The 25,679-nt window shown below is 61.4% G+C and overlaps 2 protein-coding genes and 1 long non-coding RNA gene across 7 annotated transcripts in view; 2 read left to right on the forward strand and 1 right to left on the reverse strand.

The window, feature by feature from the left end:
• CHTF18 (chromosome transmission fidelity factor 18) lies at positions 1–8,528 on the forward strand. Of its 3 annotated transcripts, XR_008294669.1 has the most exons (23): positions 1–159; positions 365–562; positions 644–794; positions 966–1,134; positions 1,557–1,649; positions 1,731–1,783; positions 1,913–2,057; positions 2,549–2,758; positions 3,278–3,375; positions 3,619–3,742; positions 3,826–3,977; positions 4,089–4,182; positions 4,486–4,584; positions 4,673–4,803; positions 4,991–5,162; positions 5,948–6,172; positions 6,255–6,404; positions 6,503–6,633; positions 7,302–7,446; positions 7,561–7,677; positions 7,946–8,003; positions 8,078–8,313; positions 8,395–8,528. XR_008294669.1 is itself a non-coding variant. In XM_027043684.2 (22 exons), the coding sequence occupies exons 1-22, from the start codon at positions 69–71 to the stop codon at positions 8,212–8,214; spliced, it is 2,943 nt and encodes a 980-aa protein (XP_026899485.1). In that variant the 5' UTR covers positions 1–68; the 3' UTR covers positions 8,215–8,496. The 3 variants fall into 3 exon arrangements, 1 of the variants encoding a protein (XP_026899485.1); XR_003415468.2 differs by lacking the exon at positions 8,395–8,528 and having other exon boundaries at positions 7,273–7,446; positions 8,078–8,159; XM_027043684.2 differs by having other exon boundaries at positions 8,078–8,496.
• On the reverse strand, positions 8,499–10,799 carry GNG13 (G protein subunit gamma 13). Of its 2 annotated transcripts, none has more exons than XM_027043685.2 (3): positions 10,639–10,799; positions 8,862–8,993; positions 8,499–8,689 (listed from the first exon to the last, which is right to left on the reverse strand). In XM_027043685.2, exons 1-3 carry the CDS (start codon positions 10,797–10,799, stop codon positions 8,584–8,586), a joined length of 399 nt encoding a protein of 132 aa, XP_026899486.2. In that variant the 3' UTR covers positions 8,499–8,583. The 2 variants fall into 2 exon arrangements, with proteins under 2 accessions (XP_026899486.2, XP_026899487.1); XM_027043686.2 differs by lacking the exon at positions 10,639–10,799 and adding an exon at positions 10,283–10,359.
• The window catches only part of LOC113594994 (uncharacterized), a 26,959-nt gene continuing 11,612 nt past the window's right edge, over positions 10,333–25,679 (forward strand). Inside the window, exons 1-3 of one of the 2 annotated variants that reach the window (XR_008294670.1) lie at positions 10,333–10,683; positions 12,225–18,690; positions 19,747–19,833. This is a non-coding gene — a long non-coding RNA (uncharacterized LOC113594994). The remainder of the gene's footprint in view (positions 10,684–12,224; positions 18,691–19,746; positions 19,834–25,679) is intronic. The other variant, XR_003415466.2, reaches the window with a different exon arrangement.

The following is a 25,679-nucleotide window of genomic DNA, read 5'->3' on the forward strand; positions in this document are numbered from 1 at the left end:
CGGCGCGCAGCACCGGCGGCCGCGCGGGAGGTTCGGAGCGGCGGGTTGGTGCAGCGGGAGCGGGCGCCATGGGAGACCCCGAGCGCGAGCTGGGGGGCGGCCAGGACGACTTCTACAGCCAGTTTGCGGCCGAGCTCGAGGTGCTGGCCGAGCTGGAAGGTGGGCGTGGGCCCCGCCTCGGCCTCGTCCCTCTAGTCCTGGAGGGCTGGTCGGAGGAGGGGAGGCGGCGGGGACCCGGAGGCTGGAGCGAGCTCAGGCGGGGGCGTATCGGAGCGAGAAGGGCCCTCCAGCGCCCCAGGCCGCGGGAGCTGTTGACTGTACAGGCTGACCTGGCGCCGCTGCCGTCAACCTTCTCTCCCGGCAGGGACAGCCGCCCTGTCGCCCTCCAGGGGTCCCTGGCCCGCAGTGTGTGGGTCCCGGCTGACATTCGAGGAGGAGGCCGTTGCTGGAGGGGACGCTGCCACTCATTGCTTTCCAGGCGGACCTCCAGGGAACCACAAAGGCAGTGCCAGGAAGAGGCAGCTGGCCGATCATGACCCCAGGGACGGGGCTTTGCCCCCCAGTATGTCCTCAGAGCCCCAAGGCATACAGGTGGGGTGTGAGGCTTGGCAAGAGCTTCTGAAACTTTCGACTTTCTCCCCAGCCCCCAGGGTCAAACGGCTCAGGCTGGAAGTCGTGAAGAAGCTGAACTTCAGACCTGAGCAAATGGAAGAGCCGCCCCTTCCTGACTCGCCTGCTGGGGACATCACCCCCCCACCGAGTCCGGAGATCCCCCCTGAACTGTGGGGCAAAGGGTGTGTGGCTTGGGGCACAGATGCCCCAGGGATTTTGGGAGGGTCCCAGGTTTTGGGAGGCTTGGGGCTGAGTGTGTGTGGGAGGAGTGTATTGTCAAGAGTGGATCTGAGTTTCTCCTGCCATGGTCACAGGAGGTGAGTGTCCCCAGGTCAGCATTTGTCCCTTCCTAGGCCCTTGGATGCTGGTGCTGACGTGGGTCCCCTTCAGGCCTCTCCAGCAGCTCGAAATCCTGTCCTGAGGCGGCCCCCTGTCCTGGAGGACTATGTCAGTGTGACCTCCACTAGTGGCTGCCGGGCTTTTCTGGTGCTGCGGGGTGACCCCGTGGGCACAGGGGTGCAGGTGCGTGTTGTGTGGCCACAAGTGGGGGTGAGAGGCTGGCAACAGCCTTCCTGCAGGGTTGGCAGGCTCAGTGCTGTCCAGGAAAGGGTCCTAGACCTCATATTAACCCTCAGACCCTGGGGACCCCTCAGGAAGTTCAGGTGACGTGCAGTCATCCACTTGTGAGGGCCTGTTTCACTGTCCCCTTCCTGTGGCGTCTCTTTACTCTTTCTCTGATGTTTTAACCTTTATCTTTTTTCTTTAGAGCTATCTCTATCCCAGTGCATTTTCTCTTTAGGATTTTTGTTTGGGGAGGCGGTTTGTTCTTGCGTTGGTCTGTTGTCAGTAGAAAACACCACCTGGGTCCTTGAGCACTGACGAGAGAGGGTCTGTGGGTGGTTGTGTTCTGAGAGATGACAAATGGTGTCCTCGTTTCCCTCCAGAACCCTTTCCTTGATATCTGGTGGCGAGGCCGTGGCCAGCTGGACCTGTTGGGTGTGTCCTTCGCGTCCCTGAAGGAGCAGGTCGACAGCGAGGTGGGATTTGTGGGGAGAAGGGTAGCTCTGGGGTGACTGCATGCTGGAGACACGCTGATCCCGTCTCTGCTGTTCGCACAGCGGAGGCAGCAACTGCTTGAGGAGGCCCGTCAGCTCTCAGACACGCTTCGCAGGTGACACGGTGGGCCCTTCCAGCCCTGGGACCCTTACCGGTTCTTGGACTGCTGATCTCCAGCTTGTAGTCGGTGGGGGGTGTGCAGTCCCTCCACTCGCCCGGCAGCTCAGGGCATGATGTTCTCCAGCCTCAGCTCTGAGGAGGTGGGAGAGGAGGTCCAGACTTCGGGGGCCCCTGAGGAAGAGCTGGCTGACGGCCAAGACGACTCCCAGCACTGCCTCTGGGTGGATGAGTTCGCGCCGCGGTGCTACACGGAGCTTCTTAGCGATGACGTGAGACCTCGCTCTCTTGTTCCCGTTCAAGCGTGACTGATTTTTTTGTTGCCCCAAAGTTGTTCTTGTCAGCTTGAAGGACCTTGGGAGGGTGGAGAGGGTTTGGATTTGCGCTTTGGAGCTGTATGTGGGGAAGCTGAGGCCAGCATGGGGCTGGTGGCATTCTGGAAGTCACCTGCGACCTGGGCTCGGGGTCCAGGGCTCCCCCTGCCTGCAGCCTGTTTCCTTCCCCACTGTCCCAGCAGCTGATGCTGGAACACGCGGGACAGTGGGGTCTCCTGACGGAGTTAGGGTGGTAGGGACAGAGGTCCTGGTGCGAGCCTCGCTCTGTCACTCACCGGCAGGGTGACCTGTTCCTTAGCTTCCACATTCCCGTGTGTCTTTCGGGGCTTGGGACAGCAGGCTGACGTGAAGGGCGGGCACGGGGAGTCCTCGGTGCTGGCGGTTCCTCCAGGCCGCGGTTCCTCCAGGCCACGCTTCCCGTCCCGCAGTTCACTAACCGCTGCCTCCTCAAGTGGCTGAAGCTGTGGGACCTGGTGGTGTTCGGCCGAGAGAGGCCTGCTAGGAGGCCCAGACCCGGTCTAGAGCTGGCCCGCGGTGGCAAGGAGGCCACGACTTCCAGCAAATGGAAAAGCCACGAGCAGGTGCTAGAGGACATGCTAGAGGCTGACCTGGACCCGAGCCGGCGGCCCCGGCAGAAGGTGAGCCCCGCCTGGCCGTGCCACACACATCTCTGAGCCCGGGGGCTGTGCTCTCCGGGTGGGCAGCGCCCTTGCAGCCTCTGGGGGCCTCTGTCTCCATGGCTGAGGGCGTCATGACGCCAGGGTGTTGGCACAGAACGTCGGTGACATGAGTTGGAATTTGAGTGTGCTTTAAAGACTCGGACGAAGTTTGCTTTTCGGAGGACCGCGTACCTTTCCAGGACGCTCACGGCGACAGCGGGTGGTTTCTGGGGGGTCAGTTGCACTAGCAGCATCTGTGTCTCTGTCAGATCTCCTCACTGCTGGTCTCGGGCAGCGCTGTCTCTGACTCTGAAGCGGTAGGTGGGAACCCAAGTGTGCTGAGTGTGGTCTGTGCTTGTGTGCTCGCCACAGTGGGCTTGGGGCACATCCCTTAGGAGCGAGCCTCACGGGACAGGAGTTTCAGCCTCGAGGGCGGGGCAGGGGTTCCAAGGTGGTATGAATGGTAGCCTGTCTTCATCCGGCCTGTCTCGGCTGCAGGTGGCACTGCTGTGTGGCCCCCCGGGGCTGGGCAAGACCACCCTGGCTCACGTAATTGCGCGGCAAGCTGGTTACTGCGTGGTGGAGTTGAATGCGAGGTACGTGCCAGGCCTCCGGTCTGTTCTGACTCCCCCGAAACCGTGGTGGGCCAGAGGTGGGGCTTGGTCCCGGGGTCTTGGGCGGTGGAGTTCGTGCTTTGTCAGGGCTCGCTGGGACGCGGGGTGGTCCTGTCACAGGGTAGCCTCTAGCTGTAGGCCTGGTGGCCCAGTCCTGGGAGCCTGTGCTGCCAGGGACCCCGATCGCTCCCCTGACGGCCCCACCTCTGGCCTCACTGGTTCCAGTGACGACCGCAGCCCTGAGGCCTTCCGCACGTGCATCGAGGCGGCCACGCAGATGGAGTCGGTGCTGGGTGCTGGCGGGAAACCCAACTGTCTGGTCATCGATGAGATCGACGGGGCCCCCGTGGTGGGCCTCCTGGGCGCCCCAGTGGGTGGGCGGGTGGGCCGGCGACGGGCTGGGGCTCACCGTGTCCTCCGCCCATACCCCAGGCCGCTGTCAACGTTCTTCTGAGCATCCTGGATCGCAAGGGCCCGCAAGAAGCAGAGTCTGGGGGTCCGGCTGTTCCCACAAGTGGGGGACGGCGACGCCGGGCTGAGGGGGGACTCCTGATGAGGCCCGTCATCTGTATTTGCAATGACCAGTGAGTGGGGGAGAGCAGAGGGCCCCTGGGAGGGTGCCGCCCTACCATCCCCCCCCCCCACCCCGCCTTTGCCCTTGGGGGCGGGTGTGTGCCCGTGTCTGCCCCCTACAGGTTTGTGCCCTCCTTGCGGCAGCTGAGGCAGCAGGCCTTTCTTCTCCACTTTCCGCCCACACTGTCTTCCAGGCTCGTGCAGCGGCTACAAGAGGTGGGTGAGGGCTGTGGTGGGGAATATGCAACCGGGGGGCCATGTGGCCAGCTATGGGGTGGGGGGACGCCGCGCCTGTCCTGGTCCCCTCTCGCATCCAGGCCCCATCCCCTAGCTGACCCCTGGGCATGGGGGTGACTGGACCAGTTTGCCCAATGGCAGTAGATGGTTCGAGCAGAGAGTGAGGCCGGGCCCCAGAGTCTGTAGCTGTTGTTCCCCTGCATTCACCTGTGTTCTCGGGAAGAGGTGGCCTTGGGCTGGGCTTCTGGGGGAGAGAGCGCCCACCCTTCCGCCTCCCTGCAGATCTCCCTGCGGCGGGGCATGCAGGCCGACCCGGGTGCGCTGGCGGCTCTCTGTGAGAAGACAGACAACGACATCCGCGCCTGCATCAACACCCTGCAGGTGGGCAGGTGGGCAGGTGGGGCAGGGGCTGCGGCCGGGGGAGGCAGGGCTCAGCCACCTCTCACTGCCCCACACACCCTGTGTCCAGTTCCTGCACGGGCGGGGCCGGCGGCAGCTGAGCGTGCAGGTCGTGCAGACCACTCGCGTGGGTCTCAAGGACCAGCGCAAGGGGCTCTTCTCCGTGTGGCAGGAGGTCTTCCAGCTGCCCCGGGCCCAGAGGTAAGCGGGCCGGCCAGCCCTGCCTCCAGCAGAGACCGAATGCTGCCCAGGCCCTGGGGGCACTTGGCCTCCCCGCCATCCCGTTAAGGACCAGTAGAGCAGACCCTCAGGCCGCTTTGGGTGGCAAGGTGCCACCGAGAGCGATAAAGAGGCGGGGCTCCGTTCCAGCCTCGGCACCCCTCTGCAGGCAACGCTGGGGCCAGAACCTGGCCCTGATCCCGCACACGCTCCTGCTTGGCGATGGGCCCACAGGTCTGGGGCCCCGTCCTGCCGAGGTGCCTTTGACCATGGCTTCCCAGCGGTTCTACCACATCCTGCACGTGGCTGCGTCTGCAGGCGAGCATGAGAAGGTGGTCCAGGTAATGATGCTCTTGGGACATTTTTGGGGGCTCCCAGTGGGTCAGTACCTGGCTGTGTGTCTGTCCCCAGACAGCGGGTGGGAGACACTTCAGATGGTGTCAGGGAAACAGGATAGGTGCGAGGGGTGGTGGACATGGGGCATCGGGGAGATCTCTCAGAGATGACAGCAAGTGGACAGAGGCCTGGATGGAGGGACTAGCTGGTGCCAGGCGGGGACGCCCCGTGTGGGCTGGCAGGGTGGGGAGGTGGGCCGGGTGCGCAGTGGGGTCACTCCATTTGCTGGTCGGGATCCATCTGGGTGGGGCGGAGCGGGCAGAGTGGAGTTCCGGTTTGGGCGGGTGGCCCAGGTGCCCCCACACCCCCAGGAAGCCCGGCCTAAGCTGCCTCCCTGACTAAGCAGCTTTGGATTATTGGGTGATCCGTAAATCTGGAAACCGTTACGGGGAGGGGTCGTGCCGTAGCCCAAGGAGACGACTCTCGCAAGGAACGAGAGCGGGGCTTCTTCTGTGCCCTTGATTCTGACCGATGGAACTTCCTTTAGGGAGGTCGGGTTCTTTTGTGCGTCTGTCAGGGATTTGGTCAGAACACCGGGGCGGCAGGCTGGGCCTTCTTGGCTCTGTCTTTGGGGTCTTGGGGCGGGCCCTTGCTGGTGTTTGCAGATGTCCCGAGGCCCTGCATTTGGCAGGGCGGTGGGAGGTGGAGGTTCCCGTTGGGTGGTGCTTACATGGCGGGCTGGGGGCCGCGGCTGGAGGGGTTCGGGGCCCACCCACCTGCTCACCCCCAGGGCCTGTTTGACAACTTCCTGCGCCTGCGGCTTCGGGACTCCAGCCTGGGTACCGTGTGCGCGGCGCTCGACTGGCTGGCCTTTGACGACCTGCTGAGCCGGGCCGCCCACCACGGCCAGAGCTTCCGGTTGCTGCGCTACCTGCCCTTCCTGCCGGCAGCCTTCCACCTGCTCTTCGCCTCTAGCCACGTGCCGAGGATCGCCTTCCCCAGCAGCCAGCAGGAGGTGTGCCCCTGCACCCAGCCCGGGGCTCGGGGCCGGCCCAGAGACGCCGGGTTACCCAGGCCCCGTTCACTCTCTGCCCCAGGCCCAGAACCGGACAAGCAAGACACAGAACCTCATCCAGACGCTGGTGTCAGGCCTGACGCCCGCTACCCGCAGCCGGGCTGCACCTCAGGCCCTCGTCCTGGATGTCCTCTGCCTGCTTCTGGACATCCTTGCGCCCAAGCTGCGCCCTGTGAGTGCCTCAGCCAGGGCGGGGTTGCGACTGCCCGTAGGGGAGGGCCCCTGGCCATGCTCAGTGTCCGTGCCCTTGTCCCTGCGCCCTGTCCACAGGTGAGCACACAGCTGTACAGCACTCGTGAGAAACAGCAGCTGGCCGGCCTTGTGGGAACCATGCTTGCCTACAGCCTAACCTACCGCCAGGAGCGCGTGCCCGACGGGCACTATGTCTACAGGCTAGAGCCGTGAGTCTGTGCGGCACCTGGGGCGGGGGTGCCAGGGGCAGGAAGCTGGGCTCCAAGTGCCGTGGTGGTCTCTGGGCCGGGAATCTGAAAGCGTGGTCTCGGCGACGCGTGTGTCGGTGTTGCCGTCTGTGGGGTAGCGGCAGGGGCTCGGTTCCCGCTTAGCCTTTGCCCAGATGTGATCGTGAGGCGTGGTGTTCCAGGTCAGGCACAGCGCTGGGGTCTGAGGTTTACTGCGGAGGCTCTCGCTGCCTCAGTGTCCCGCAGAGGGCCCTTGAGGTCCCCAGGGCTCGGCTTCCCCATCCCGAGATAGTCCCCGGGGCCCTGCTACCCAGCGAGGCACCAGCCGCACGTCTCCCTCTGTCACAGTCACAGGGAAGCAGTAGTGGTGACAGTTCCAAGCACTCAGCCCCAGACTTGAGACCAGGCCATGCCTTGTGTCATTTCTTCATCCTGTGGCCCTGGAGGGGTTCCCTTCTTGTGCCCACGTGTAGTCGGGGAAACTGAGGCTTGGGGCAGGTAATTTTCTCTTGCTGTGGGGCTCAGGCATCGTGTTGCCAGGACCGGGCCCACCCTGCAGCTCTTACATTCTGGCGTGGGGGCTGGTGTGGCAGGTGGCCCCTGCCTGTCTCTGCTGACCAGGTACATCTCTGTGCCAACTCTGAGAGCAGGAATGTGGAGGAGGTCTGCCGCTTTCCTGAGCTGCCGGCCCGCAAGCCCCTCACCTACCAGGCCAAGCAGCTCATCGCCCACGAGATTGAAATGGAGAAGATGCGGCGGGCAGAGGCCTTGGCCCGGGCTGGGGACAGCCACCAGGTAAGCCTGCCCGGGCTTCGGGCCAGAGCCAGGCCTAGGAGGGCAGGGCTGTTGGAAGGGACCTTGTCCCTGGAGTGGCCCTGCGCAGTCAGCCTTCGCCACCTGTTTTTGCAGGCAGAGGAGGGTCCCCAGGGGGTTGCTGGGGAGAAAGGGACGCAGCCACCTGCCTCACGCAGCCACGAGGAGCAGCGGCTGGAGCGCATCCTGAAGAGAGCGGCCCTGGAGGAACAGGTGCAGGGGGTGGGGGTGGGGGGCAGGCGGGTAGGGACGGGGCTGGTGCTCAGCCTGGGGGCCTGCCAGTAGATCCCTGCTGCTCAGCGTAGGGCGTTCCACTTGGCTCAGTTTGGATCTGGTTACGGTGTCCTCCTGCCACTATGCGGGTTCTGAGGGGCTGAAGGGAAGGGAGGCTGGGAGGGGAGGTGGGCGTCTGCTCCCGCAGCCGCCGGGCCTTCTGCTCACAGCAGGGAGTCTGAGACCCTGACCAACCTGCCTCCTTCAGCCCGAGAGAGACTTCTTTGGTCGTGTGGTCATCAAGAGAGCGCCAGCCCTGAATGCAGGTGTGTGGCGGGAGGGGGGGGGAGGGCGGGAGGGGCCGGAGCAAGGCAGAGTAGCAACCACACGTCCTCCACAGGAGATGTGGCCCCGGACACAGATGCGACCGAGTGGCGCATAGGCACAGCGGTGGGCAGGAGTGACGTCTGGTTTCGCTTCAAGGAGGGCGTCTCCAATGCCGTGCGGCGCAGCTTGTACATCCGGGACCTGCTGTAGCGGGCCTGCGCCGGACACCTCGACCCGTGCCGGGTGCCCTGGACCCCTCACCGGACGCCCCAGGATCTACGCTGGATACCCTGGGGCTGTGCGGGACACCTTGACTCGTGCCGGGTGCCCTGGAGCCCTCACCGGACGCCCCAGGATCTACGCTGGATACCCTGGGGCTGTGCGGGACACCTCGACCCGTGCCGGGTGCCCTGGACCCCCCACCGGACGCCCCAGGGCCCAGGCTTGATGCTGTGCTGTTGCTTTTCCTCCATCAGAAAACGTACAAAAGCACGGACGTCATCCAAGAGTCTTTATAAAAGCCACACCTTTATCGGGGTGTCCTCCCTACAAAGAGGCAAGAGTCGGGGCGGGGGTGCTTCACAGGATGGCGCACTTTCCCTTCTCCACCCACGGGTTGTTCTTCATCAGGTCGGGGTTCAGGAACGGGTCCTTGGGGATCCCATCCTCGATCCACTTGAGGAGCCTGTGTGCGGCCGGTGGAGAGGGGGAGGTGAGCAGGCGGGTGCCCGAGGGCGAGGGCTGGCTGTGGAGGTGTGGTTCTGGCTCATGCAAAACGCTTGGGGCAGGGAAACGAGATGCAGATGGGAGCCGGCAGCCCTGGGTGGGCGGGGCTCCGTGGGGTCCTGGGGACTTACTCAGGGATGGTCTTGGAGGACATCTCCCTCTGGAAAGCCAGCTGGTACTTGAGGCTTTCTACCTCTTTTTTCATCTGAGGCACATCCCACTCCTCCATGGTGTCGGGAGCTTCGGAAGTGGCCAGCCTGGGGCTGGAGGGCGCGAGAGGAAGCAACAGCCAGGGGGCCCGCCAGCCGGCGGTCACCCCCAGATGTGCCCTGCCCACTGGTTGAGGGCACCCCCTCCCAAAGGAAGGAGGGAGGCCCACCCTTGTACAGTGACACCCAGTCTGCGGCTTGGGAGGTCCCCAGGGGCCTCACCACCGGTTTCCCAAGGTCCACATAGGCACCCACACAGTCTACAGGGTGCAGAGCCTGGAGCTGAAGCCCCACAAATGAGGCCCCATGTGCCTGCCCCTCCCCCATGGGGCTAATTAGCCGCAGGGAAAAGTTTTTACTCAGTTCCACACCCTTACTTCCCACCCCCACCAAAGCCTTACCACGGCCTGGTCTCTGGGTGGGAAGCAAAGGGGCAATGTTGTGGCGACAGCAGGGCCAGGCACACGGCACAAGTGGGTTCCCAGAAGCCCGCCCTCCCGACTCCCAGGCCCACTTGCCACCCTGGTTGCAGAGTGGGTGACCCAGACCATCATCATGTAAGAGGTGGGGCCCTGCTTGGCTTCCTTCCAGTTCCTTTCTAATGCTTTGCATGGGGAAGCCTACCCAGAGGAAGTTAATCCCAGAGCCAGGAGGATTTGGCTGCAATTTGCATCTCTGCCTAGAGGCTGCAGGGAGGAGGTGCTGAGGACCTTGGGGTCCCAGGCTGCACAGCAGGTCTGGGACTGGGGAGGGGCTGCAGCCTCTTTGGGCCCAGGGCTGCCCCCAGCACCGTCCACAAGCCATCTGGCCCAGTTTCTGCTGTGCACCAGCCTGGCAGAGCAGGTTGCTTCCTGCCTCCTCCCCCACCTCAGCCCACTCCAGGGGCCCAGGGAGTCCCTCACTGGGCCCCAGGCCCTGCTCCCATCACTGAGGCTGAGAGCCAGGAGATTGGCTTTCTGGACCTTGGGAGGGTGGGCAGGGGTTGACAGGAGCGCGGCCCTGCCTGCGTCAGCCTGTGGAGGGGACTCCTGGCCGGAAGATCTCTTGTGGGGGTGGGGGTGGGGGGGGGGTCAGTCCTGGTCGGTTGGGGACAGAACAGCCGCACTAGGAGTCGTCGTGGGAGGGTCAGTCAGGAGCCAGGGGTAAGAGCCCCGGTGGAGGGGAGTCTGCCTCTTGGGGGGGGGGCAGCCAATGGGGGGCATGCAGGTGCTCCCCTCCCGGAGACCCCAAGTTCAGCATCCCCACCCCTGGCCGGGACAGCCACGTGGTTGGGGGCTCTCCGCGGCGGGGGCGGGGGCGGCGGCCCTGCCCGCCGCCCCCGCCGCCTGCCCTGCCTGCCCTACCTGCGCGCAGCGCCGCCGGAGCCGGCTGCCGGTCCCGCGCGCCCCGCGACGCCCCCGGCCACGGCGCTCGGCGCTCGGCGGGCACTGCGGGCGGCGCGCACGGCGCAGGACGCGGCTCCCCTCCCCTTCGGCCGCTCCGCCCCCGCCCCCGCCCCGCCCTCCCGAAGACCGAGGGGGTTCTCCCCACTGGTGGGGTCGGACACGCGGGGCAGCTGCCCTCGGCCATAAGACCAAGAGGCAGGGGCATCTGGGGGTTAGGATGGTCCAGGTCAGCTCGGTGGGATCTGGGCGAGTCCCAGAATCCCTCCAGGCCTCGGTTTCCTGCTCTGCACAGGGGGCCAATTGATCAGACCTACCTTGGACGGTGCCAGCAAGGGCCAAGTGACAAGGACCAAGTGATGGTGAGCGACAGCGAAGACCAAGTGAATGAGTGAGCGGGCACATAAGCGGGCAGAGCCCGGGCAAGTGCCCCGCCCACTCCTGCCACCTGGGGGCCAGGCTCTGGCACCGCCCCCATTGCCTCCCCTCCTCCTCCAGGGACTGCGCCTGACCCTACATGGTCTGCCAGCCCTTGGGGGTGGGAGATGCAGGGGTAGGCAACATGGGTCAGCTCTGGCCCTGGACAGTGGTCTCCCACAGGGCTGGGTGGGCTCCTGGGCTGCCGTGTGGTGCTGCCACCAGAGACTTACAGCCATTAGATTGTGCCCCAGCCCTCCGCGCCCCTGATGGGCTGAATCATAGACTAGGTATGGATAACAGGGCCAGGACACTGTACCCCTCTGAGGTCTCAGCAGTGCCAACTGAAGGGTCTGTGGGCAGCCCACCCCTGGAGCTGAGCCACCCACAGGAGTGAGCCTGTCCCCTTGAGGGCATCTGGGCCTGTGCCCCATGCCCCGGCCAGCAGCGGGTAGACTGGGTAGCTGCCCTGAGGGCGGGGAGGTATGTCCATGCTTCAGTTTACCCTAAGCCAGAGACAGCCAGACTTGCTCTTCGTGGGCCCAGGGGTTCCCTGGCAGTGTCCTGCCTCAGGAGGCGGTGTCTGGCTTGGGGGTGCCCAAGCCCAGGCTGAGTGGCTTTGGGGGCTCCGAGGAGAGAGGGGGCCCATCACCTCTCTGTCAGGCTCCTCACCCGGCCCGCGATGGGGCCCAAGCAGACAGTCCCTCTGCCTTCTGCCCCTCAGGGCAGAAGGTGCTGTCGGGGCTGGGACCACATCCAGTTCCCCTCAGCCGTGATGCTCTGGGTGTGTGTGGTAGGCCCTGCTGTCCTGCTCTCAGGGGAACTGTGCCCCTGGGGCTACTGAGTGACGCAGGTGCCAGGCTGCATCCTGGGTGGGGGGCCCCCAGGCAGCAACGGCAGCCGCAGGGACCAGCAGTGCCCAGCTTCCCAGTCATGATCCTCGCAAAGGCCTGGACCAGGCTCTTGGCAGGAACTCTGGGCTGGGGGCCTATGAAAGGTCAGGTGTCCTCACCTAGAAGGCAGGATGGGGTGTCCCCTGCCCCCTTGGGCTCCCGAACCCTCCCTGGTGCAATTCTGTGAAATGGGGTCAGCTGTGCCTCCCTGGACTGCTGTCACGCATCAACACGATGACACATCAGGAGACGCTTCTGGAACTGGGGCAGATCAGGCAAATGCGGGATTATTTTTATTATGGATTTAGGGGGATGGGGGCTTAGAGCCCAGGGCACTGCCATCCTGCCAGGGCAGATGGCTGGCAGTGCTGGCCTTGCTCCCCCCGCTGAGGCCCGTTTGTGCTCACCTGCCTTCGAGGCCCCACACACTGTTTTGCTCCGGCTGCCCAGGGCTCTCCTGTGGCCTGTGGTGCTGCTTACACGGGGTGGGCAGCCAAGGGCACCGCATTATGTCGGCCCTCGGGACTGGTTCCAGGTTTGGACTGACCCCCGGGCTGGGCAGATCCTGCCACACAGTCATGTCTTCTCTCCAGGCTGCATAGACAGAACAGGGCACCCACACCAGACAGCTTCTGGAGAGTCCACTGGGGGAAGCCCTGCTGAGACCCGGGTCCGCTGTGGTCACAGCTGCGACCGACGCAGGAAGTACACGGCAGGGGCACCTGGGCGCAGCTGGGCAGCAGTGTGGGTCGTCAGGACGGTGGGAGCCAGGCCTACAGGTGGCAGCTGTGGGGGGCACAGGCCCTCCCTGAACATCACTGCTGTGCTGTCTCTGGCCTCTGGGCGCCGGCCACACCTGCTGCCGGGCGGACACCTGCTGCTGTGGTCCTCGCGCTGACCACAGCCCCACGTCACAGAGGCCACCAGTTCATGTGGCGGAACCGGTCGCGCACATCTGCTCTCACGCCTGTAAGGACTCGCATTTCTCACCTTCGGGATGCTGCGCAGGGGGAAGCAGTAACAGCTCGTCCTCTAGCTGACCGCCACCTTGCAGGCACCCAGAGCAGGTCCTGGGAGACCAGACACCGTGCTGAAATTAGCTGCGCTAACTGGGCTGCTGGTGAGACCAACGGGCTGGTTGCTGGCCTAGAAACGGCTGCCGCAGGCCCCACTGCCAGGCTCCTACCACGCGGGCGGGCGGGTGGGCAGTGTGGGCCGGGCCTCTGGGGGACGCGGCAGGCATAGTGAGACTGCGGCAGGAAGTCAAAGACTGGTGCGTGTGGGGTGCCCTGATCCCTTCTGGGTGGGACCCTGAAGAGGGCCCAGGGAGGAGGGGGGAGGAAACACCCCCACCAGACAGGGACCCGCCGTCTAGTGTTGTCCCCGATACCACCGTGACCTGTGGGCTCTCTACTGGTAGAGGCCAGAGCTGGGGCTGGTCTCCATCACTGGGCCACTGATGCACAGGCATGTTGGCAACTCTGGGCCATGGGCACACTCGGGTCCTGAGACCAGGCTCCTCAGAGAGCAAGACACGGCTCTGGGCAGATGGCCGGCCTGCACGTGGGCACCATGAGGCCCGAGGCGAGACCGCCGAGTGCCAGTGTGCGGCTCTGCCTCAGACTTCTGGGGGGGTCAGACCCCCCCACAACCCTCCCAAGGCCACAGACACGTCCTAAGGGGGTGAGACCACAGGACAAGCGGTCAACGCTGCAGGGCCTGGGCTGGCGGGGGGAAGGCCTGTCAACGTTCTGTCCCAGGGGAGGGCATGGGACCCATGGGCTTACAACAGGCACGGCGACGGTGGCCCTGGCAGCCCCATGGGGACATGCCGACTTGTTTCCTGCCCCGGGGATGACTGGCAGTGGTAAATGCCAGGACTGGAAAGCCAGCACAGAGCCTCTGATTTTACTCTGTTAAGCAGAGCTCACGGAACACCGGCCTGTACGTAACCTCTGCAAGCTCGGAAGCGACAGTCGTAAATAACTTAGGCTCGCTCAGACTGTTCTGTGCAAACCTATAAGACGCGGTTCCGGGGAAGCCACGGGCAGGAGGGTGGATGTCATCTGCAACACCTCTTGAGTCCGTCTCAGGGAAGCGGCTCATTCTGGCAGCTCTGTGGCCAGGGAACCAATGCCAGGCCCTCGTCTGCAGCTGACCCAAGTCCTCGAGGTGTCTTTCAGGGCAAAGCGAGAGACTAGTAAAGCAGTTTCTTTTCTTTTTTTAAAATATATATCTATTTTAAGTTTATTTATTTACCTTGAGAGAGTGAGCTGGCAAGCAAGGAGGGGAGGGGCAGAGAGGGAGTGGGAGAGAGAATCCCAAGTAGGCTCCACACTGGCAGCACAGAGCTGGGCGTAGGGTTCAAACTCATAAACCATGAGATTGGGGCCTGAACCGAAACCAAAAGTCACATGCTTAGCCCACTGAGCCACCCAGGCGCCCAACAGTAAAGCAGTTTCTGAATGTCAAGCAAAGTTAGGGTAGTTGTCTAAAACAGACAAATCTGCCGAGCTGCAGGTGATCCCATCTCGGGAAGGCCCGTGGAGGGGAGCCTGTGATACATGGTGGGTGCAGGGGAGGCCTGCCGTGTCACTGGCTCAGGCCGCCCACTGTCCCATTTTGCACCGGCCCCACAGGCCCCCCTGGGTGTCAGAGCTGTCTCCCCTCCAGCGGACGCTTACTCTGAGACGAGGTCAAGTAACTTTGCCCGGTCACCTGTGGAGTGAAGGGGCATCTCAGAGCTGGCCCAGCACCATCCTCTCCGCCAGGGCCAGCAGCCAAGGCCAGACCCAGGGGACAAGTCCTTGGGAGAGGGTCCTGCCGTGCTGAGACCCCCTGCGTGTGGTTCACATCACCTCATCCCTGCTGAGAGATGGAACGTGGGCAGGTGCCACCTACTGGCTCAGGCCTCCCGCTACCAGACAGGCTGGAGGGTGCCAGTGGCCTGGACTGTGGCCCCCAAGTGTGGGGACAGGCACAGCAGCTTGCATACAGTGGGGCCTAGGTCTGCCACTTGTGCAGGCTCAGGATACTTTGGCATGCGGCTGGTTCTGGTCTGACTGCACCTACAGGCTGCGTGGGGTCACTGCTTGATGAGGCTAGTGCCATTTGGGGGGGGGTCCCACCCAGTGCATCATCAGCAAGTGTATTGGTCTGCACCCCCAGACATGCACCATAAAGGGGGGGGGGGATATACGCATTGGGCCACCGGGCCATCTGGTGCGTAGGGGCACAGGCTGCTCTGAGGGCTGGCCGTGCTGCAGTGACTGCTGGCCTGACCCCAGTTCCAGGCAACAGGGGTGGTGGCACCACAGCAGCAGTGTGGATGCAGGCACGCGGACAGGGCTGGGGCTGAATGGAGGGCCCCTTGCGCTCTATGCTTAGCAGCTGACACCCCCCACACAGCTCCTGAAGCAGGCACAGACCTCTGCCCCTGCACCGGGAGCCACCCCACGCGGTGACAGTGGCCCGATGGCCAAGTCAACAAGGTGTGCCTCTGGTACTTGCGGTGCCAGGTGATCGTGCCCACCACTGAAGGCGGTGTTATGCCAGAGGCCTTTTAGAAACAGCTTCAGGGCCCAGTTCTTCCTCCCAGAGCAAAAGGAGGAGACACCTCAGGGGACGTCACTCTGCTCCCTCCCCCCGCAGGCCTCACCCCAAAGGCGAGGATGTCTAGCAGCCAGGGCAGCTCCCCGAGCGGCATGCGGACAGTGGCCTGGAGGCAGAGGACGCAGGTCTCCAAAGCCCAGCTGACAGACAGATGGTGTCCATGAATACGTAGAGGGGGCAGTGAGGGCAAAGTGAGGCTGTGCACTGTGTGAGGGGTGCCCTACACAAACCGTCCACGCCGGAGAAGAGTCTGGGGTCAGAGAAGGCTGTCGTTGTGCCCCTGCAAGATTCTCTGGCCACACGCACGGTATGTGTCAAGGCCGCAACGCATCAGGGAGCCATTCAGAGAGAAGCCAGGCCCACGCAATGGGGATGGAGCCCACACAGGCTGTCTGCTGCCCTGGGGCCATGTGGAGAGGGGGTGGTCACAGGTCGGGCCAGCCGGGCAGTTGCATCTGATGCTGTGCAGGCGGGTGTTCAGAAGGGTGTGGGTGGGGGGCAGCTCACAGGCAAGTCCCCACCAAATGCGGAGGTGCAGGGTGGGCGCAGAATCCCCAGGAGGGGAAGAGTCAGCACAGGCGCCTGGTGTTCTGGGACCATCCAGGACGCCGTTACGCCGTCTATCTGCAGCAAGTCGTGGCACCCAGGAAGCCGTCTGGTCCTCCTGAGGACTCCCAAGTGCAGGAACTGTGGCCGAAGCCCCACAAAGCTGCCTGGGGAGGAGACCTAAGACCCAGGGGTGGATGTGATGCTAGCCATTTACCGGTCTCGTGACCACAGACACCCCTCAGCCACAGGCACACGGTGGAAGGCAGCGGGAGGCACAGCACTCGGGGCGACAGTGGCCGCCAGCCTCCCAGTGTCCTGGCACTGTCCTGAGTCAGTCACTTGTAGCACTACTTTATGAACGTGCTCAGGGCCCTTATTGCCTCTAGGACCCACCCAGCTCTCCAGCCTGGTAGAGGTACCTGTCACCTACTTTACATCCAGGGTGAAACCACACAGAGAGCACAAGCAGAACCCCCAGGATAACGCCATCCTGGTGCATCCTGGTGATCAGCTACAAAACCCTAGTGGTTATAAAATAAACACTACCCTTAATGGAAAAGGCCAACGGTTGCACCACATACTGGAAGGTTTCACCAGGACGGAGTTCCTGAAGCTCACGTCCACGCCTGTCTCGCCATCGCTGATCCAGGACCATGTCTTCGCTGGTCCCCGGGCGTCGGCATCAAAGCCGGAGCATCTCTGGGGATCCAGCCAGGCGGCAAACCTGGTCCCTGCGAACAGTCACGCCGGCTCACCGACCAACGCCGCCCACGGTCCCCCAGAGGGGTCCGAACGGGCCGGGGCTGAGAGACCAGCTCTCCCTGGGAGCACTTGTTAGGAGCACAGCGTCCTCAGCCCCTCACCGCTTCCCCGCCTCCGATCCTCCAGGCACAGAACCTGAGGGCAAACAGATGTGCCCTGAGCACTTTCCCCAGGCCCGAGGCGGCTGCTCATCTAAACCTCTACAAACATAAAAACAATTCTTCGCTCAGAGGCCGTACAAAACCCTGCTCTTTTGGGACGAAGAGAAGGGACGAAAGCTGGAGGCGGAAGGGGACGCCAAATGTCTGTGGTCCTGCCTTCGCTGCGGAGGCTTCGCTGAGCGGCCCCGGCTGCCCAGAATGGGGGTCTCGGTCTGTGTCCCCGCGGCCACCCAGGATCTGCCCCGGAAGGCCGGCCGGGCCCCATCCTCGCCGTGCGGGTGCGCCCTCCAGGCTCTCGGGGGACCGCCTGGCACGGGCTCGACTTCCCTGTAGCCTCCCGCCCCACCGAACCAAACCCGCCGGACACCAACTTTCCACCCGTCCGGGTACTTCCGCCTTGGGAGGTCGCTTCCTGTTAGGTGCCGGAAGGGGCGGGTCACCGGAGCGTGGGGGAGGAGTCTAGAGCTACGGCATGCAAGACGCAAGCAACCTGGAGCCTGGCGGCGACGGCGGCGGCCTGGAGCCGAGGCCGGGCGAGGTATCAGGGGTCCGACTTTTGGATTTTTTCCCTGGAGCCGCGTTTCCAACGTGGAATTCCTCGGCCGGAAGGGTTTTCCAGGCCTGTGTTAACCCTAACTCGGCCAGTGGATGAGCGAGTTGGGCTGTGAAACCCCGTGTAAACCGGGGCGTTGTTAGAGACAGAAGACGGCGCCTGGCGAGGACTCCCCTCAGGTCTCCTCCCGTCTCTTCTCCAGCATCTCCCCATTCAGGTCCCTCCCTCGCCCGCCTCCGGTCTCCTCTCCAGCATCTCATCACTCAGGATCCCCCCAGGTGCCCCCTCGGCGTGTCCCCACTCGGGTCCCCCCCCTCCCCAGGTCTCCTCTCCAGCGTCCCCGTTTTCAGCCCCCCCCCCCCCATGTCTCCCTTCAGCATCTCCTCAGGTCTCTCCCCCTTCCTCCCCCCCAGGACTCCTCACCAGCGTCTCCCCCTAGGTTCCTTGCCCTGGGTCACCACCCTCAGCCCTCCCCACCCCATATTGTCCCTTTGCAAAGCAGCGGAAGCTCTTCCAGGCTAAAGGAGTGTTGTATACATCTGAGCAGGCCACGTACTTACTGTTCAAAAGGAATCTTCGGAAGGTCTGTTAGAGCTTGACATCAGGGGCTTAGGTGTACAAAAGTCCCAGGCTGGAAAGATGGGTGACAGTAGGCAAAGGTGGTCTTCCAGTGGGACTCGGTCCAAGGACTTCAGGCTATGTCCCCAGTGGCGTCGTGGCTCTGGACCCTGATGAGGGAAGGCGTGATGGCAGGTTTGAAGGCGAGTGGGGAGGGGTGGCCTGGAGACAGACCGCAGCCCAGTTGAGGCACAGGAAGAGAGCTGTGACGTCTGGCATTCCCGCGAAGCTTGGTGTCCCACGTCTGTTCTGGCCCCACCGCTGTCTGTGCCACATTTGTGCTACTGGGTCGCTACGGGGTCGGTTGCTCAGGGTGGCCCTACCACTGCCCTATCCTGCTGGGCCTCCGAGTTCCGGCCTTAAGACTACTTCTCATCCCTTCCTGTTGGCCGTGTGCTCGTGCATTCCCTCCTTGCCTCCCCGAGTCCTCTGGACCCGGGCCTGCGTGGGGTGTGGGGTGTGCAGGTGGGAACCTTGTCTAGCCGGTTGCAAACAAACCAGCGGCAGCACACTCTGCAGAACCCGGAGGACCCCCAGTAGAACCTTGGGCCAAGGTTCCGCGGGGCTGGACGTTGGGGGGAAGACCTTGTCAGGACAGAATTTGATTATACATCTATCAGCACCCCAAAAAGGCACTAGTCAGGATCTTTCCATGACACCCATTTATCTTGGAAAACAGAAGCCCGGTGACTCTGCGCGTTGGATGGAATAAGGCACCAGGCGGCCGCATCATCCGTCAGCAGGCTGGGCCCTGTGCGCGCGCCCCTGTCCGGTCCTCGCCGCTAGGTGGCGCCGCAGGTGCGCGTGAGTGCCATCACTGGTTCCCAGTCTCAGGACTCCTTAACTATCTTCAACTTGTTGAACTTCTGTCATGTGGTGCTGTATAGGGAGGGGCATATACTGTGTTAGAAGTGGAAACAAATTTGTTGCGCATACTTTTTTTTTTTTTTTTTTTTACTTAAAACAAACAATGATAGGAGCGCCTGGGCGGCTCAGTTGGTTAAGTGTCCGACTTCAGCTCAGGTCATGGTCTCAAGGTTCCTAAGTTTGAGCCTCACATCGGGCTCTGCACTGACAGTGCGGAGCCGGCCTGGTATTCTCCCCCTCTCTCTGTAAATAAATAAATAAATAAATAAATAAATAAATAAACTTAAAAAAAAAAACCCCAATAATAAAACCCACTACACACGAGCACTCCTTTTTAAGAAAAAGCAGTATTTTACCCAAACAAATTTACAGGTATGTTTTACATTTAGGCCGATCCCTTGAAGGCAGAGCTGTGCTCTCCACTCTCCTTTTGCCCTCGTCCCTACCAACATCACCATCGGGTAGCCTCTGGAGCACGCTGCTGGGCCTTTTCAAGAGAACGGGTGTGAAAGGCCGTTCTTGGGGCGCTCGGTGGCTCAGTGAGACATCTGACTTTGGCTCAGCTCATGACCTGGCCGTTCGTGAGTTTGAGCCCCGCAGAGCCCCACACAGGGCTCTCTGCAGGCAGCACAGATCCCGCTTGGGATCCTCTGTCCCCCTGTCTCTCTGCCCTTCCCTCACTCATGCTGTTTCTCTCAAGAATAAATAAACATTAAAAAAAACCAGGCAAGTTCTTAGCAGTCCCCACAGCCATGCAACTACCTTGAGAAGCAGACACAGCTGTCAGCTGCCTCGTGTCCTTTTTGGTATTCTGTCTGCATTGATTTGCTGCATTTTCATTTTATTTATTTATTTATTTATTTTATTTCCTTTTATTTATTTTTTTTTGTTAAAGAGCAGGAGGACCAGACGTAAAATATTTAATATGCTTTTATGGGGAGAAATGAACTTGCAGCAGTCTGATTTGTAATCAAGGTTACTCTGCACATTAAGGAGCTGCCCCTTTCACTCCTGCTGAGGCCCAGATTATTTGAGATTCCTAGAAGTCACCGTCTCAAGAAACCCCGAGAAGGATGGCAAGTGAGTGGGGCTCTTGTGGGAGTGGCCCCCAAGTATTGCAGAGACTTAGTGGGGGGACCATGCATATGTCTGTGTCAGGGACTTTGCAGATCAGTCGTGAAGGGCAAGGGCCTTGTTCGTTTCGGGGGGTCTGTGGAAAGACCGAGCTGGTGTGGTTCTGGGAGTCTTGCTAGTTTTTAAAAATAGACTTCCCTTTTTTCTTTTTCTTCCTTTGGAGGGGGCAGCATGCGCACATGCACGAGCTGGGGCAGGGCAGAGAGAGAGAATTCTAGGCCGGTTCTGTGTTCAGTGTGGAGCCCGATGTGGGGCTCGATCTCATGAACCGTGAGGTCATGACCTGGGCTGAAATCAAGAGTCAGGCACTTAACCGACTGAGCCCCTCAAGCGCCCCCAGACTTCCTTTTTTAGAGAAGTTTTAGGTTTCCAAGAAAACAGAGCAGAAAGGACAGAGCTCCCCTGTGCTTGTCGGCCCGTGCAGAATGTCCTGCTGATGACCTCTCGCATCAGTGTGGTGTGCCTGTCACAGTTACTGAGCTGTCCCTGGCACAGTGTTGCAGACTGAGGCTGGCACTCTAAGCACACGTCCTGAACTGTTACCTGGTATCCTCTGTCCTGGGACCCAATGGCGTTTGATCATCCTGTCCCCTTGGGCTCCTCTGAGCTGGGACAAAAGCGATAGTGTCTCAGACTTTTCTTAGTTTTGATGGCCTTGACCATCTGAGGTGTGTCGGTCAGGAATTTTTTTGGATGCTTCTCACTTGGGGTTTGTTAGATGTTTTTTTCTCATGGGTAGGTGGGGACATGGCAACTGCTTCTCGCACCGTGACCTTTCTGTAGGTCCCATTTCCCTCCCTTGAGACGGAGAGGGCCTGGGGACTGGGGAACAGAGTGGAGAGGGAGAGGGAGGAGGGGCCGAGCGTGTGAAGGGATAGCAGCCCTTGGCTGGGGGAGCCCGTGGTGTCCCAGAAGCGGCAACCAGAAAACAGAGCCAAGGGAAATGGGGGCCTGACGTTCTTGAACACCTGGTGAGAGCACCTGGCAGGGAGCACTTGGCAGGGAGCTGTGCGGCTCCTTCTAGCTGGGGGCCTCAGGGGGGAGCAGAGGGTCCGCTTTGGCCAGGGGCTGTTCGGTCACTGGCGGCCGGGCTCTGCCCAGGGAGCATGCGTCTTCCAGCTTCAGCCCGTGGGTCTGCAGGGATGCCGCAGCACCCTGGCCAGCCTGCCGGCTCCCTGTCGGGCGTGCTCCTCAGGTCGGCTAAGGGAGGGGCGTGTGTTCAGGACGGCGTCTCCCACCATCTCCTTTTGTTTTTTCTGGGGGCTTCACTGTGGCGATGGGAGTTTCTTAGGGCTTCGAGGTGCTGCTTTTACCTGTGTTACCCCTCAGCACCCAGGTGAGGCTTTGAGGCCCCCGATTCTGCTGGTGCAGCCAGTATGTGGAGGGTGGCTGGGGCCGGGAAAGGCAGCCCTGCTCCCGGCCCAGGCTGCTTGTGGGTGACCTGCTTCTGCTGAGAGCTGAGCTCCACGGGGAGCCGGTGGGGGTGGAAAGTCACGTGGGTGTGCGCACAGCCGGACGCAGTGGCGTGCGTAGGAGCCTGGAAGGGTCAGGCTGGACTGGGTAGGGGGGAAGGCGCCGAAAGACCAGAACCCATTCTGGGGCGTCCCCTTCACCCTCCCAGTGCTTTGGTGGGGGAGCCGCCTGGAGCCCTATGGCCGTCTGGATCTGACACATCGCTGCTCTGGTGACACCTGCTTTGTGGTGAAGGTTGCTTCCTGCTTTAAAAAAGTACGTCTGGCTCCAGTCACCCCTGATGCGCCTTCAGCTGAGTAACAATCTAGGCTCTTGGCTTTTGATGTTCTCAGCGAGCTTCTGGACACAGGCTGATGGACGGACGACAGCTTTACACACCTCTCTGCAGGACCCGTGACTGAGGCAGCCGTGCGTGGAGCCGGCAAGATGTGACTGCTGGTTCTAGCCGCTTCTGGTGAGAGTGTTTCTTGGCCTTTCACCCGTAGCTTCTTCCAGACCCTCGGCCTGTCTGCTCTTCTCAGCCTGGAGCCCCCGCGTTGTGACATCGTCTAGCATTTAAAGCAGAGACAGAACCAACTCTGCTCCCCAGGAATTGAACTTTTGAGGTTTGTCTTCAGAAAAGCAAACCACATGCTGAGTTGGACTCACGTGGACTGCTTTAGCTGTGGGTGAATAGCCAGAGCTTCCCCCCTTCCTTCTTCCCCAGTGGGGGCTGGCGGAGCTTTTGCTGTACGTGACCCAGGCCACCCCATTTTACTGCCGAAGAGCTCAGAGTTGTCTGTGTCAAAAACAGAGAAGTAAGGGAAAGAGAAGCAGGACGGCTCCCTGCTAACCAGGCACCCGTGAGCCTTCCGGGCCCTGGGAGGTAGGCTCGCAAATGTTCTGGTGTCTCGGGGACAGGTCTGGTGTTTGTTGTGGAGAAAGACTGCCGGGTTCGCACTGTGGTGTTGTCCTTTCCTAGGCGTATGGCTTTAGTTTCTGGATGCCCCGGTTGCCTCATTTGTGAACTGGGGTTAATGATCTCCACTCCCGAGCGTGCCAAGATGAGATACGCTAACAGACAGCTTAACCATAGGTTGATGGTTAGTGCCACGGAAGCGTCAGCCTGAGACGATGCGAGTGGTGATGTTGGTGACGACAGCGATGCTGGTGGTGATGATGGGCCTCACGGCCTTGGCTGCACCCTGTCTGGGAGCTACTGCTAACGGCCAGGACCCAGCCGGAGGATTCTGACCCCCACCTCTTAAGCCCAGAGGACCCGTTCTAGCTCTCTTCTTTCCGACCACTTGAGGAGAATGTCTTCTTCTTATTCCAACTGGAAGAAACGCTGATGTGTCGGGGCAGGCGCTTCAACTTGTGTTACTGTCACAGCAATCGATCAGGTGCCCTGAACACAACCGTGGTTTGGCTCAAAGAGTCAACCGTGGGGCGGCGAGGTCTGGGCGTAGAGGAGAAGGGCAGCGGACACGAGCACAGTGCTTATCTAAGCCGCTCAGTACCGTCCGTATCACCAGGGCTCCCGGAAGCGATTAGCTGAATGGTTTCCGTCAGAGGATGTTTTTGTGACCTCTCCTGACTCAGGGCGGCCCGGACCGTGAGGCCCTGGCCTGGCTGGCGGAACACGGGAGGCTGTGGCATATCCAGCCCCCTCTCCTTCCCAAGCTCTGTCACTGGCTTCCTGGAGCGAGGACCCGACGTGGTCCCTCTCCTCTGCTCCACAGTGGGCTCAGGGCTGCCGTGGGGGCCACACTCTTCTCCTGGCTCGTTCTGCATTGGGTGTTCTAAACATCCTCACTCGGGAGATCGAGTGGCTCTTAAAAGATCTGCCGTGGCCCGGTCTTAGAGGAAAGAACAGAGTCCACACAGCAGTGACTCCCGTTGGCCAAGGAGGACTGGTTATAGCTGGGTGATGGGGCGAATGCGCCATGGTTAGAGGCCTTGAAGGGAGCGGGAGATGGCACTCCAAAACATGCCACCTTGGCCTGAGGGTTATTTTGAGCTGACGATAATTGAGACTCAGACGCAGAAAAAATCCTTGTCGGAGCCTCCCCTATCTGACTACCAGAAGCAACTTCTGGGAAGTCAGGCTGCCACCAAGTCGTTCTTTAGGGCAGGTCTACTCCCAAAGGGGATCCCACGGATGAACCTATCCCAAGTCTCTTCTCCGGGGGTTTTATGGCCCTGAAAGGGCCTAAGAGGCCACTTACACCTGTAGAGACAAGTGGTATCACAAACTTCCTTACATCTCACTTATTTTCCTGAAACACATTTGTCTTTCCCAAAGAAGTCTATTTGTTCCAACTTTAAGAAGGATCTTTCTCCCCCCCCCCCCCCCACCAAGTTAGATATATAAACATCTAATTGAAACTACTGAACCAACTGTTTGTCTTGGCTGCCATGGGCGCATGATGAAACTATTTTCTTTTGTTAATCCGTTGTTTGTCAGTTTAATTCACAGGCCCCATGCACATAACACCAGAGGGGCTCCTGCAGCCTTCTTGACAGAGGCTCCCCAGCTTGGCCAGTCATGGGGGTGGGGCGAGGGAATGCGGGTGGAAGGGGGGTGGGGGATGGGTGCTGGGACCGAGGACCCCTACACCCTCCATCTGCCTTTCTTTCCCCCATGTGTGACATCACGCTCACAAAACTCAGCAGAATGAGTGGATAGATCAAGATCGCTCATCATGTCCTTGGCAGACATTGTCACGTTGTGAAGGTGAGTGGGAGAAGAAGGCCCGGTCGGAGGCAGGCGGGGGCCCCGTGGAGCAGGCCAGGATACGCGCCTCTCCAGGGTGGGCGGCTCATCGCAGTCTCGGGTGGCTAGTGGATGTTGGAAAGTTCCAAAAAATGTTTAGTTTTCCCCGGTGTTTTGTTTCAGTCGGGTTCAAAATGTCCCACGTGAGAAACGAAAGGGGGATTGGCCCCACGGCCCCACCGCACCCCGCGTGTGTCCTCTCCGTGGTGCTCGGAGAGAACTGGGAGCCCTTCACTGCCTGGGCCGGGGGGACGCCAGGGGCTCAGCCGGCTCCAGCGTGCTTCCGGCATCAGGACAACCGGGACGGGGCGGCACTGTGTAGAGCGGCCCTCGGAACCCCGGCCCGGACGGGGCTGTGCTCACGTCGCCGGGGGTGTTTACCATCACGGGCTTCACTGCTAGCTTGCGCGTGTGAGCTGTCACACCCATATTTCCACGTAGGGACAGAGAAACATGGTTTCTCTATTTTGGGTAGCTCCTTTTAAGTCATGCGGTGTTTCAGGGAGAGACACTTCGGAACGTCAGAAATTTAAAATGCAAAGTGCTGTAACGCGGCTCTCAGCGCCTCGTGTGCTGAGAGCATGTCTGTTGAGAGTTACGTGGGCCCGGCTTTTGTGGCAATGAATCCCAATCGTCTGTTTGTCGCAGGCAGAAAACAACACGGAGCCCACAGCGCCGGGAGCAGCAGGGCTGGTGGCACGACCTTGAAGCGGGAGGAGGCGTCTTTTGCGTTCGGGACTTGTCACTATTTTAAGCATAATGGTGACATCTGGTATCGCTTACATGTTGTCTCTTTCAAGCGGTAACCATTTTTCCCTCTGAATGCAAGCAGCGTCTGGTTCCGAAGGCCTTTTCCAGAATTTCTGGTTGCCACGGGCTTTCGTTTGGATGGTTTGGACGGGTTCCGTCACTCTGGCTCAAGCCGTCCGCCTGGCCTCTGGGTCACTGCCTACGCTCTGTGCTAGCTGGGATCCCTTCATCCAGATCTACTGGATGATAACGTCCCTTGATCCAAGATCCTTAACTAGGGATCACCCAGGAGAGAGGCAAAAAGCTGAGCCGGCCCCTCCTGCCTGTTTCCAAGCAGTGAGCGAGACTGCTGCGCCATGTCTGGCCCATCGTCCTGCAGGGTGGGCTGTGCCGGCAGGCCCTGCGAGCCTCCCCACCGAGCACCAGGGACCCCCCTGCGCCCAGACCGTAGGACGCCCAGAGCCTCCTACGTTCGGGGGCTCAAGAAAGACCAGCGGAAACAAAAGGCCCACTTTAAAAAACGCACAAAGGGCTTAACGGACATTTCCCGAAAGGAGAGACACAGACGGCCAGCGGGCCCCCGAAAAAAACTCCTCTCAGAACGTGGGTCACAGCCACCCCGAGGTACCGTTTCACACCCACTGTGGTGATGACAAGAAAACGCGAAAGAACGAGTTCTGGCGGGACGGGAAACGGCGCGGCCGCTCTGGAAAACGGCGTGGTGGTTCCTCAGCAGGTGGAACGTGGAGTCACCGTATGGCCCGCGATCCCGCTCCCGGGTGCACGTCCAAGGCCACCGAGAGCAGGGGTCTGA

Source organism: Acinonyx jubatus, chromosome E3 (genome assembly GCF_027475565.1).
Source record: "Acinonyx jubatus isolate Ajub_Pintada_27869175 chromosome E3, VMU_Ajub_asm_v1.0, whole genome shotgun sequence".
Lineage (NCBI taxonomy): Eukaryota > Metazoa > Chordata > Mammalia > Carnivora > Felidae > Acinonyx > Acinonyx jubatus.

What these genes read in the sequence shown, in the direction of transcription:
- CHTF18 (XM_027043684.2), top strand. Translation starts at nt 69, where the DNA reads ATGGGAGACCCCGAGCGCGAGCTGGGGGGCGGCCAGGACGACTTCTAC. An exon ending in CCTGAACTGTGGGGCAAAGG is followed by an intron (nt 795 to 965) that starts GTGTGTGGCTTG and finishes GTCCCTTCCTAG; the next exon opens with GCCCTTGGATGCTGGTGCTG. An exon ending in TATGTCTACAGGCTAGAGCC is followed by an intron (nt 6,634 to 7,301) that starts GTGAGTCTGTGC and finishes CTCTGAGAGCAG; the next exon opens with GAATGTGGAGGAGGTCTGCC.
- GNG13 (XM_027043685.2), bottom strand. Translation starts at nt 10,799, where the DNA reads ATGGGGGCGGTGCCAGAGCCTGGCCCCCAGGTGGCAGGAGTGGGCGGG. An exon ending in CCTTGCTGGCACCGTCCAAG is followed by an intron (nt 8,994 to 10,638) that starts GTAGGTCTGATC and finishes CGCGCCCTCCAG; the next exon opens with CCCCAGGCTGGCCACTTCCG. An exon ending in TCCTCCAAGACCATCCCTGA is followed by an intron (nt 8,690 to 8,861) that starts GTAAGTCCCCAG and finishes GGCCGCACACAG; the next exon opens with GCTCCTCAAGTGGATCGAGG.